This window comes from Ptychodera flava, chromosome 21 (assembly GCF_041260155.1).
Source record: "Ptychodera flava strain L36383 chromosome 21, AS_Pfla_20210202, whole genome shotgun sequence".
In the NCBI taxonomy this organism is placed as follows: Eukaryota; Metazoa; Hemichordata; class Enteropneusta; family Ptychoderidae; genus Ptychodera; species Ptychodera flava.
In genome coordinates, this window is record NC_091948.1 from 684,163 (window position 1) to 696,555 (window position 12,393).

At 34.7% G+C, this 12,393-nt stretch overlaps 1 protein-coding gene across 1 annotated transcript in view; it reads left to right on the forward strand.

Annotated features, from left to right (window-relative positions):
* Window positions 1-12,367, forward strand: part of LOC139121054 (nuclear receptor 2C2-associated protein-like) — a 48,659-nt gene extending 36,292 nt beyond the window's left edge. The window contains exon 4 of the mRNA XM_070685653.1: window positions 12,215-12,367. Coding sequence (XP_070541754.1) covers window positions 12,215-12,334 — 120 coding nt within the window. The 3' untranslated portion in view covers window positions 12,335-12,367. The remainder of the gene's footprint in view (window positions 1-12,214) is intronic.
* Window positions 12,368-12,393: the final 26 nt, after the last annotated feature.

Below are 12,393 nucleotides of genomic sequence, written 5' to 3' on the forward strand. Positions count from 1 at the left end.
TTTATTGAGACTCTTAATGAACACAATCTCCACCAAGTAAACGGCCATCCCACCTGTAATGGACACACACTCGACCTGGTATGTTCAAGCTTCAACGAAATCTCCGTCGCACTCTGTGAATCTCTCATCCCATCGGACCACATTCCACTTGAATGTGACATTAATCTGGCAGTTCCGAAGCGGATTTCTTACAGTGATCATTGGGTTTACAACTACAAAAACGCGGACTTCGGTCACTTAAATACCACCATTTCCACACTTCCATGGTCTGCTTTTCTGAACAGCTCAAACATTGACGAAGATGTAGAACTTTTCTACGATATTTTACAATCAGCTATAGATGACACTGTTCCTAAAGTCCGCATAAAAAGAAGGAAGTTCCCTCAGTGGTTTGATGCTGACCTGATCTCCCTTGTTAGGGAGAAGGAAATCGCCAGACGCCAGTATAAACGTTCTAAGTCCCTTACCGACTACTCTGTTTTCTCACGTTTGCGTGCCCAACTTAATCTAGCCAAGGACGTACGTTATCGGGAATATCTAGCAGATGTCCAGTCCTCCATCCACGATAACAGCAAACGCTTCTGGGGTTATGTGAAATCAAAACGCAAATTAACTCTGAATTCTTTGAACTTTGAATTTAACGGTAAGCATTCTAACTCCAGTTCCGAGGCTGCTCAAATGTTTGCAGATTTTTTTGCCTCTGTGTTCACTGAAAACAATGATCCTAATCTGCCCGAGCTTAATTATCCATGTTTTGGACAATTATCACATGTTAATATATGTCCGGACAGTATTAAGAAAGTCATCGCTTCTCTAGACTTGAACAAAGCGAGTGGTATCTGCGCCTGCATCATTAAACACTGTACCAATGTTCTTGTTGTTCCCCTCCAAATTTTATTCCAAAAATCCATTTGTCTTGGTCAGTTTCCCTCTCAGTTTAAACAGGCCAATGTTGTCCCCGTGTTTAAATCTGGTCGTCAATCAGCAGTTGAAAATTACCGCCCAATCTCCTTGTTGCCTCTTTTTGCTAAGATCTTCGAGGCAGTTATTGTTCCTCATATCTATCAACATATTAAACCAAATATTTCCATCGACCAGCACGGATTTGTTAAAAACAGATCCACTACAACTAACTTAGTGGATTATACAGATTTCATCTCTGTTTCACTGAACAATAACAACAGGTAGATTCAATTTACACGGACTTTAGCAAGGCTTTTGACAGTGTCTGTCACACACTTCTCCTGTACAAAGCCGCCAAAATTGGGATATAAGGTAACCTTCATAAATGACTGGCTTCTTATCTTCATCTTAGACGACAGAGGATAGTGTTTGGTAGTTGCTCGTCAAAATGGTTCATTGCTTCGTCAGGTGTGCCCCAGGGTTCACTCTTGGGGCCACTACTTTTTGTTATGTTTATTAACGATATTTCACTGTTAGATATTTCTGCAAAGCTCAGCTTGTATGCCGACGATGCCAAGATCTATCGCACCATCACATCCCTCGCTGACTGTGTCATGTTACAGCAAGATCTTGACAAATTTGCACAATGGTGTAACAACTGGAAACTGTCACCTAATATCAGTAAATGTAAATTTATCAGTTTTACACTTAAGAAAAGAATCATTTCCTCTCTTGATTACTCCATCAATGGTACCCCTCTTCAACGGGTCTCTGTTGTCAAGGATTTGGGCATTTACCTTACTTCCAACCTTAATTATTCCTTTCACATCAATAACATTGTTTCTAGAGCCTTCAAATCTCTTGGTTTTATTAAGCGTCTCTGCCAGCCATTCAATGACATTTCAGCAATTATTTCTCTGTATTTTGTTTATGTAAGATCTATTCTAGAGTATGGCTCTGTTGTGTGGTCACCCCACCAGAAGGGCCGGTCAGAAAAAATCGAGAGAGTACAAATTAAGTTTGTGAAATACATTTGTCGCAAACTCAATGTTCACTGCAGTAAATCCAGCTACCCATTTTATTGCAGAATTCTGAACATTCCTAAGTTACACAATAGAAGACTAACCCTTGACATGTGCTTTCTGTACAAAATAATTCATTCACATTATGATGCTCCAGATATTCTAACTCAAATCTGCTTTTATGCCCCCAGTAGAAATTTACGCAGGAAACCCCTTTTTAAACCAGACTTGTGTTCTGTTAATTGCAGAAAATTCTCGACAGTGCCCAGATGCATGTCTGTTTTTAATGATATCTCTTTTAATTGTAATATAGATATTTTTTCTACGCTGTGTAGTTTTAAAACTATTTTATCCAGTCATTTTAACAGTTCTCCTTTTTGATTCGTGTATGTTTTTTTTTTTTTTTTTTCAATTTAATGTATCGTGCTACTTTTATGGTTGTCTTGTACATTTGTCTTGTGATTGTGTGACTTTTTTTTGTTTCGCAGATCTGTTAGTGGGTTTGCCCGTTGATCTGTGTATCAAATAAATAAAATAAAATAAATAAAATAAATCAATTTGGATGATCTATGTACATCTATGCAAATTCCAAGTTTGGTGGACATGTGAAAATTATGTTTTTTGCCTTCATGTACAAGATGGCATGTTTACCAAGCTGGACGCTCACTGCTAAAAAACCAATAGGTTTTATTACAGTTTCACATTTCAACCCTTTCTTTGCATCTTTCTCAGCAACATTCCCCAAACCTCTCTCCTTGCATCCCTACCACTAAATGCACTGAGGAGCACAGTGTCATCATTGACGCTATTTTTGTTAAACCTGTCTTCTTGTAAGTCTTCTGCTGAGGTTATTTTGAACATAACGAGGCAAATGGGGTACCATTACAAAGTTAATTTACTCTCCTTTAAAATGATATGTTGCAATATGCAATATCTTCTATAGTTTTCATGAAATAAGATCAAAGCTTACCTCATACCCCAACGTTTTATGTCGCAAATTACCATCAAAACTAATCTCAAATTCTACCAATTATTTTCCTAGACACATTACAAAAGGCAATTCTTTGTATAAAATATATTTTGCCTGGAACAGGGACATGTCAAAAATATGAGTTAGACTTTTAACAGACAAAATATTTGTATTGAATGACTGTTACTTGCATTTTTTGAAGGGTACTGTGAAGTCAGAGTATTACCGACTCGCATATGTTTTTGTTAGCTCCCATAGCCATATGTATATATGGCAATGGAAGCTATTCTTATAGGCTAGGGAAATGTCTGTATGTCTGTATGTCTGTATGTCTGTATGTCTGTCCGTCAACATCAAAAACTCCAAAACCGCTGCGCATTTCATCTTGATATTTGGTGTGTACATGGATGATGGGCTGTAGATGAGATTTTGTTCAAATGAAGTTGTCATTGCCAAAAATATGCAAATTAAGTGAAAAAATGTAAAAACAGTCAAAATTGAAAATCTCAATAACCACTGAGCAGATTACATAAAAAATTAGCATGTAAGTACTTTGGGTTGACCTGAAATAATTGTGCTTTTTTTGATTTTTTGATATTGTTGAAAATATACAAATTAGTGCCAAAAAAGGCGTTTTTGGTAAAAAATCTTCTTCTTCATGAACCGCTGGTCAGACAGCTTTGATATTTGGTATACAGGTCCCTAGGGATAACCCAAATTGGATTTGTTCAAATTGTGATGAAATATGCAAATCTGTATTTTTAAGGAATTTTTTGTCATTTTTGGTCAAAAATTTATTTCATCAAAACCGCTCGTCTGACAGCTTTGATATTTGGTATACAGGTCCCTAGGGATAACCCAATTTGGATTTGTTCAAATTGTGATGAAATATGCAAATCTGTATTTTTTAGGAATTTTTTTGTCATTTTTGGTCAAAAATTTATTTCATCAAAACCGCTCGTCTGACAGTTTTGATATTTGGTATACAGGTTCCTACAGATAAACTAAATATGATATGTAGAATATATGATGAAATCTGCAATTTTGTATTTTTGGTGCAATTTTTGACATTTTTGGTCAAAAAATGTGTTTCTCAAAAACTACTTGTCTGATGCCTTTGATATTTGGTATACAGGTTCCTGGGGATTCTCCTAGTGTGATTTAGTGAAATTTGATGAAATCTTCAATTTTTGTATTTTTGGGTCAATTTTTGCCATTTTTGGTCAAAATATTTGTTTCTGAAAAGTTACTCATGTGATAGCTTTGATATTTTGTATACATTTTTATACATAATTATGATGAAATCATCAATTTTGTATATTTGCAGCTAATGTTGCCATTTTAGGTCAGGCCATCCTGAAATGAGCTATCAAAGATCTCAACCATCTTCATCAATACATATGTCACAAAAAGTTGCTCTCTACATAACACAGCAGAGCTCTGTCGACTATTGGGTCGCTTGTTTTTTTCAAAACCGCTGGTCAGACAGCTGTAATATTTGGTTAACAAGTCCCTAGGATGACCTTAGTGAGATAATTTCATACAGTCAGGAAATACTTAATTTTGTATCCATGTCTATAGTAGCTTCAGGGACATTGGCCCTATGTTTAAGATAATGTTGTGATTCAGTAAGCATTTGAAATGGTAAACTGTATTTGGTGTTGAAATGCGGTAAAAAATAATGAGAAAACATAGCTGAGGTGATTTTAGCAGGTTTGGTTTCCAACAAATATATTCAAAGTTTTTTTCAATGTTAAAGAGTGATGGAGGGGGGGGGGAGTCCTGGCAGATTTTGAAAAAAATCCAAACAAATGTCAATAAAAAAATCAGCCACAGAAGGTTTGTCAAAAAGAAAAGGTGGGATAGTGGGAAAAAAAGAATGTACAGTGTATCAGATAAAAAAGATGTTCCTCATCAATCTTCCAGACAACCCCCTTTTATCAAATGGTACACCCCTGATGTATTTTTGTGCCATTAAACATGCAGTGTATTTTAGTTTAAGATGTCAATGAAGTTAGGTAAGGATTTGAAAGGAATAGTCAAGTTCACCACAGTTTAACTTTATCTCTTGTGTCATCATCCTTGTGTAATTGGTTAAGTTTGTAAGTTGCTCCAGATGTGATATACCAGCTGTTCTGGAAGAAAACAATGTTTACTTTTCCCTATAGGGTTTCTGAGTTAATGATTGCATGTTGAAATCTCTCCATGTCTCTGGTGCATGGGCAAATGTAAATATTTGTTGCATGTTATGTATTTCAGTCTATGTCAAATATTGTAAATGAAAAATCAAGAACAGTTTGCTGTGTGCTTGTAAAAGATAACATGTATGTCAATTAAATTATATAAATAATTAAATATTAAATATTAAATTAAATTATGTCAATTAAATATTAAACTGCCTTGCAGTTTGATTGTCTTAAAAATTATCACAGAAGTAGAAAATGAAAAGAAACTAATCAAATTGGTGTAACATATTCACCCTCAGTGTCTGTAGGCCTACACTTAACTATTTTATCATTACATTCAGCTTTTTGTTATATCTTTATCACTCTCCATGGGCCAAGGCACACTTGGGGTCAATGTCATCACTCTGTGCCAGTCTGTGAATGTCAGTCTGTCTGTATTTAGGCCCATGTTTCATACAATTGGTGGTTTGTTTTGATAACTATATTTGGTATATAGGGATAACCTAGCAATACAATTTTTTTGACAAAATGTGACATGACTTCGGTGACCTTTGACCTCAAATATACATATTTGTCCATAACTCAGTAACCACAAGTGCTACACCCTTCATGTATAGTATGATGGGACACCTTATGATGCCACATATTGTACCTCATTAATTATGTGCATATCTAATTTTGAGCAAGCCAATAGAGCCAGAGGTCTGATTTTTGATATATAGGGATAACTATAGGAGAGAATTTTTTTGACAAATGTAATGTGACCTTGGTGACCTTTGACCTCAAATATACATATTTGTCCATAACTCAGTAACCACAAGTGCTACGCCCTTCATATCTGGTATGATTGGACACCTTATGATGCCACATATTGTAGCTCATTAATTATGCACATATCTCATTCTGAGCAAGCAATAGAGCTGGATGTCTGATTTTTGGTATATAGGGATAACTATAGAAGAGAAATTTTTTGACCAAATGTCATGTGACCTTGATGACCTTTTACCTAAAATATATGTTTATGTCAATAAATAAGTAACTACAAGTGCTATGTCCTTTGTATTTAGTAGGATGGGAGACCTTATGACAACACATGCTTTACCTCATTAATTTTGCACACATCTAATTCTGGGCAAGTGAATAGAGCTAGAGGTCTGATTTTTTGGCATATAGGGATTAATTAGCAATATAATTTTTTTTTCAAAATGTCATGTAACCTCAATGACCTTTGACCTTGATTATACATATATATGCATATCTCAGTAACCACAAGTTCTATACCCTCCAATTTTGATGGGATATTAGACCTTAAGATGTCACATCTTGTACCTCATTTATTATGCGCATATGTATTTCTTGGCTGGCCAATACTGCTAGAGGTCTGATCTTTTTTCCCGATTTAGAACCATAACTTAGACATGCCTCATGTGTTTCAAATTGGGAACAACGACATAGACCGTACTCGTCCTAGTATAAGCCCCCGGTTTGGCAACACTAAACAGCGGTAAAACTAGGGGAGGGGCTTATACTCGAGCAACCCCATGTTATCTGGCATGGACGGTTAATTTATGCTAATTTTACGCACGATTTTTTTCAACACCACTGGATCTTTCTATCGCTTTCAAAATCGACTTACACATCCAAAGAAATTGATTATACAATCTCTGAATACAGAAGTGACATTTTGGTGAAATTTCAGCGTCGAAAAAAAACCCAAACTTGAAACAAAGACGTCATGTAAATGATGTATGCTGCTGATCAACAGTAATGTGAACAGGCATGCATTGCCCACACGGAAAGGCAACTCAATATTCCAATATCAAACTGTCTACATCTTGTGAAAACAACAACATAGCAGTGAAAATTGTAATAGTCACCAGGAAAAGTCTTCACAAATGAAAGGATAATTGCTTCAAACAAAAGAAACTGCATGTTTCAAGCATGAAAACATCGTGGCCGTGAATGAAAATAAACAATGGCGGACGTGAGTGAGACTATTCTATTTAGGCGACGGGGGTGAGTAGGGTCAAAGAATCAAGATAGTACTGGAAAAACGTGTCATTTTCCTTACGATATTGTCAAGGGAACTCCAGTTTCCCATTGTTTTAACATCTTTTAATGGTTTCTTTATTATCTAAAATTAATTTTACCAAGTTAAATGACCAAATATACTCTCCTAACCTTTCTGTATTTGAGTTACACTAGGGTAGGGGCTTATACACGGATGTAATGCATTTTCTAAAATCCTCTAAAATCAGTAGGGGGGCTTATACACGAGCAGGGGCTTATACTCGGACGAGTACGGTATTTGCCCATAGATCTCAACATATACACTCCAGTGATACTTCTTAATGACCACATTTCCCTGCCCCATCAAGACTAATACTCCTATTACAAGTGGGGACTGTCATTGTCAATGACTTGTTTAGTTAATGGTTGTATCACAGTATACGATATTTCTAATTCTGTAATTTTTCCATTTTATATTCTGAATAAATACATTAAACATATTTCACTATCTCCAGTAAATTACATTTAAGTATTTTCACTTCATGCACTTTATCCCTTTCACACATGTTCAAATATCTGACCAGAGAACAAACACTAAATAGTCCAGGATGGGAGCTACAGTGTCATTGACGGTATTTTTAAATGTGTCGTCTTGTTAGTTTTCTGCTGAGCTTACTTTTTACCATAGGCTAGCTTATGGGCTGCCATTGGAAAGACAATTTATTTGGCTTTAAAATGACATATTGTAGTATACAATATCTTCTATAATTTTCATGAAATAGGACTAAACCTTACCCTATACCCCAAAGTTTTATGTTGCAAATTACTGTCAAAACTAATCTTAAATTCTACCAATTATTTACCTAGACATTATACAAAGGGCAATGCTTTGAATCAAATTTGTTTTATTTGATACAGGTAAATGTTAGAAACTTGAAATAAACTTTTAACACAAAAATATCCGGATGCTGTAGCTGTAACAGTCATATTTTGAATGGTACTGCAAAATCACAGTATTGCCAACTCGCATACATTTTTGTTAAACTGTCTTCTTGTAAAGTCTTCTACTGAGCTTACTTTTTAACATAACGTAGCAAGTTGAGCATCATTTGAAAGGTAATTTACTCTTCTTTAAAATAATATATCGCAATATGCAATATCTTGGATAGTTTTCATGAAATAGGACCACAACTTACCCCATACCCCAAAGTTTTATATTCCAAATTACCGTCAAAACTAATCTCAAATTCGCACAGCTATTTACCGGGACATAATATAAAGGGCAATGATTTGTATTAAATTTAGTATATTTGCTTTAGGTTCATGTTAGAAACTTGAAATGGACTTTTAACAGAAAAAATATTGTGATGCTGTAGCCGTAACAGTCATATTTTGAAGGGTACCACAAACTCACAGTAGTGCCAACTCACATACGTTTGGTTAAACCTGTCTTATTGTAAGTCATCTGCTGAGCCTATTTTTTAACATAACCTGGCTATTGAGGTATCGTTAGAGAGGTATTTTTTTCTTCTTTGATATGACATATTGTAATATACAATATCTTCTTCAGTGTTCAGGAAATAAGACCAAAACTTACCCCACACCCCTAAGTTTATATTGCAAATTACTGTCACTACTAATCTCAAACCTACCAAACTTTTACCTAGACATATTACAAAAGGCAATGATTCGTATGAAATCTGTTTTATTTGCTACAGAGACAAGTTACAAATATTAGATAGACTTTTAACAAACAAAATATTGGGAATGAATGGTTGTTGCTGTCATGTTTTGAAGGGTACTGTAAAGTCTCAGTCTTGCCAACTCGTATGTGTTTTTGTTAAATGTGTCATCTTGTAAGTCATCTGCTGAGCTTACTTTTTACTCTAACCTATCTTACAGGCTATCATTGGAAAGAAAATTTATTTTGCCTGAAAGTGACATATTGTAATATGAAATATCTTTAATAGTTTTCATGAAATAGGACCAAACTTACCCCATATCCCAAATTCGCAAACTGCAAAGTTTTCTAACAGATGTAGTTTGCAAATAAAACTAAGGCCTGGGGTAAGTTTTTTGCCATTTCATCACAACTTCAGATGATAATGCACTTTATCATATGCTAAAATAAAGAGTGATAAAAGCTTTGTAACGATACCCTACAATCTGCGTTACGGATAAAATAAAGGTTGGCAGATAAATTTCATGGAAACTTGTGTAATAAAATTTCACGGGTTTCAGCAACATATATCCTGCTGTCCTTCAAACTATGATGCTAACAGCTATTAAATCACAATAATTATCCTGTTAATGGTATTTTTCATAGTTGGAAATGTCTCTGTAACAAATAAAATAGGTTTCATACAAAGTTTGTCTTTTTTAATAGAATTTATCGAAATTAAATGCTAGTTTTGACAGTAATTTACAACATAAAACTTTGGGGTATGGGGTAAGGTTTGGTCCTATTTTATGAAAACTATAGAAGATATTGTATATTACAATATGTCATTTTAAAGCCAAATAAATTGTCTTTCCAATGGCAGCCCATAAGCTAGCCTATGGTAAAAAGTAAGCTCAGCAGAAAACTAACAAGACGACACATTTAACAAAAACATATGCGAGTCGGTAATACTCTGACTTCACAGTACCCTTCAAAACATGCAAGTAACAGTCATTCAATACAAATATTTTGTCTGTTAAAAGTCTAACTCATATTTTTGACATGTCCCTGTTCCAGGCAAAATATATTTTATACAAAGAATTGCCTTTTGTAATGTGTCTAGGAAAATAATTGGTAGAATTTGAGATTAGTTTTGATGGTAATTTGCGACATAAAACGTTGGGGTATGAGGTAAGCTTTGATCTTATTTCATGAAAACTATAGAAGATATTGCATATTGCAACATATCATTTTAAAGGAGAGTAAATTAACTTTGTAATGGTACCCTATTTGCCTCGCGATGTTCAAAATAAGCTCAGCAGAAGACTTACAAGAAGACAGGTTTAACAAAAACGAATAAGAGTCAGTAATACTGTGATTTTTCGGTACCCTTCAAAATATGACTGTTACAGCTACAGGATCCCAATATTTTTTCTGTTAAAAGTTTATTCCAAGTTTCTAACATGTACTTGTAGCAAATAACACAAAGGTAATACACAGTATTGCCTTTTGTATTATGTATAGGTAAAAATTGGTGGAATTTAGATTAGTTTTGACAGTAATTTGTGACATAAAACTTTGGGGTATGGGGTAAATTATGGCCCTATTTCATGAAAACTATAGAAGACATTGCATATTGCTATATACCATTTTCAAGAAGAATAAATCACCTTTCTAGTGATACCCCATAACCTAGGTCATATTAAACATTAAGCTCAGCAGATCACGTACAAGAAGACAGGTTTGACAAAAATCCATGTGGGTCACAAAATCGTGATTTTGTGGTACCCTTCAAAACATGACCATAACAGCTATTGAGTCCCTATATTTTGTCTGTTAAAATCCCATTTCTTATTCTAGGGATCCCAAGGCTTCTGAAAATTACAAGTGTGTTATCCTGTGGGGTGGGGGGAGGTGCATGTAGACGCCCGCTCGAGCCTCGGCCTAATAGATTGTTAGTAATACTTGCTGTATAAGTAAGACAAGGAGGCATAGACAATTTTCCAAATACGCCTTATCAAAATTATTTTATCGAAAAATATTTGAAAATTAAATTATAAAAATAGACAGTCATCAATAATCTATTTACTTGTTGGAGAAAATTGCAATACGACTATGCGTGCATGTTTTAAAGTCTTCTTTTTAAGGCTGTGCATTAGTTCATTGCATAAAATGCCCATTCACGATATACCAGTGTAGCAAAATTTGCTATTTTAGTGACTAGAGACAATAATGCGTGGTAAATAACCAATTTTAACATTTATTTTCTTCTTCAGCACGTTGCAATTAGTAAAGAACATCCATAAATCTGTTTGATTTGCTTCATAAGGAGGAAACAATAGTTATCGTATTTTCATCCGGTTAAAAATACTGAATTGCCAGAAAAAATCGATTTAAAGTTATCCAATTCTATGACGTCATATTTTTTTACCAAAACTTTATGCATTTTAGAAAGACCAGTATCTTAGCTTTCTAAAACTATAAGGTATATGGCATTTCAAGCCAGTTTACTTCATCAAGGAAAGAATGTTGTACCCCTACCCCTGGCTTTTGCACACCCCATACAGATACACGCAATTCAAAATTGACTCCAGAGAAGTAGTGTATAGTTAAATATCTAATGTTAACACTGTTTTTCTTGTTTATTATGTTGGAATAAATAATTCAAACACAAAAAGCTGTCAAAATTTTGCTTAATAAAAAGTAAATCACAATTGTTACATGGTATTTTGGGTAAAAAATTTCAAAATTGTCAAAAAAATTCATTTTAAAGTCGTCCTATTCTATGTACACAAATCAATTTTGCTAAAACTGGTGTTTCTCATAAAGAGCAGAATCTGAGCTTTCCAAAAATGTATGGTTTGTGCTATTTCATGCTAGTTTACTTAATGTAGGGGAGGATATAGTACCCCCTACCCCTACCCATTTTTCGCCATTTTTTGCGGTACATGTAAATCAAAAACCGGCCCAGATAGGTCGTGCATCCCAAAATATCCAATGTGAACATCTTTTTTCTTGTTCAGCAGGTCCTAAAGAACAAAAAAATACCCATGTAGTAGGGATGTGAGGGGGGTGCACGGTGGGCCCCTCCACGGACTAATATCTGTGTGTAGGGAGTGTGGTTAAATGAGACAAATCTGTGTGTAGGGAGTGTGGTTAAATGAGACAAATCTGTGTGGAGGGAGTGTGGTTAAATGAGACAAATCTGTGTGGAGAGAGTGTTGTTAAATGAGACAAATCTGTGTGACTGTGGAGGGAGTGTGCTTAAATGAGACAAATCTGTGTGGAGGGAGTGTTGTTAAATGAGACAAATCTGTGTGACTGTGGAGGGAGTGTGGTTAAATGAGACAAATCTAGGAGTGAGTAGGCTGAAAAAAGTTAAAGACAAAGATACACTATGGCAGAAAAATTATAATTATACTTCCTCCTCATCAATGTCATTTTACTTAACTCATTGTTGTACAGCTTTCCGGTCACAGCTGATGGTATAACAAAGATGAAAATTATATTTAATAATAGTACAGATTTTTATGGAAGAATAACAATATACAAGTTAGATGTTATAGGATTGCAAGTGACTTAATTATTATATTCAATAAATTGTCTTTAATTAAAATCTCACTGTGCCCTTTATTTCTATAT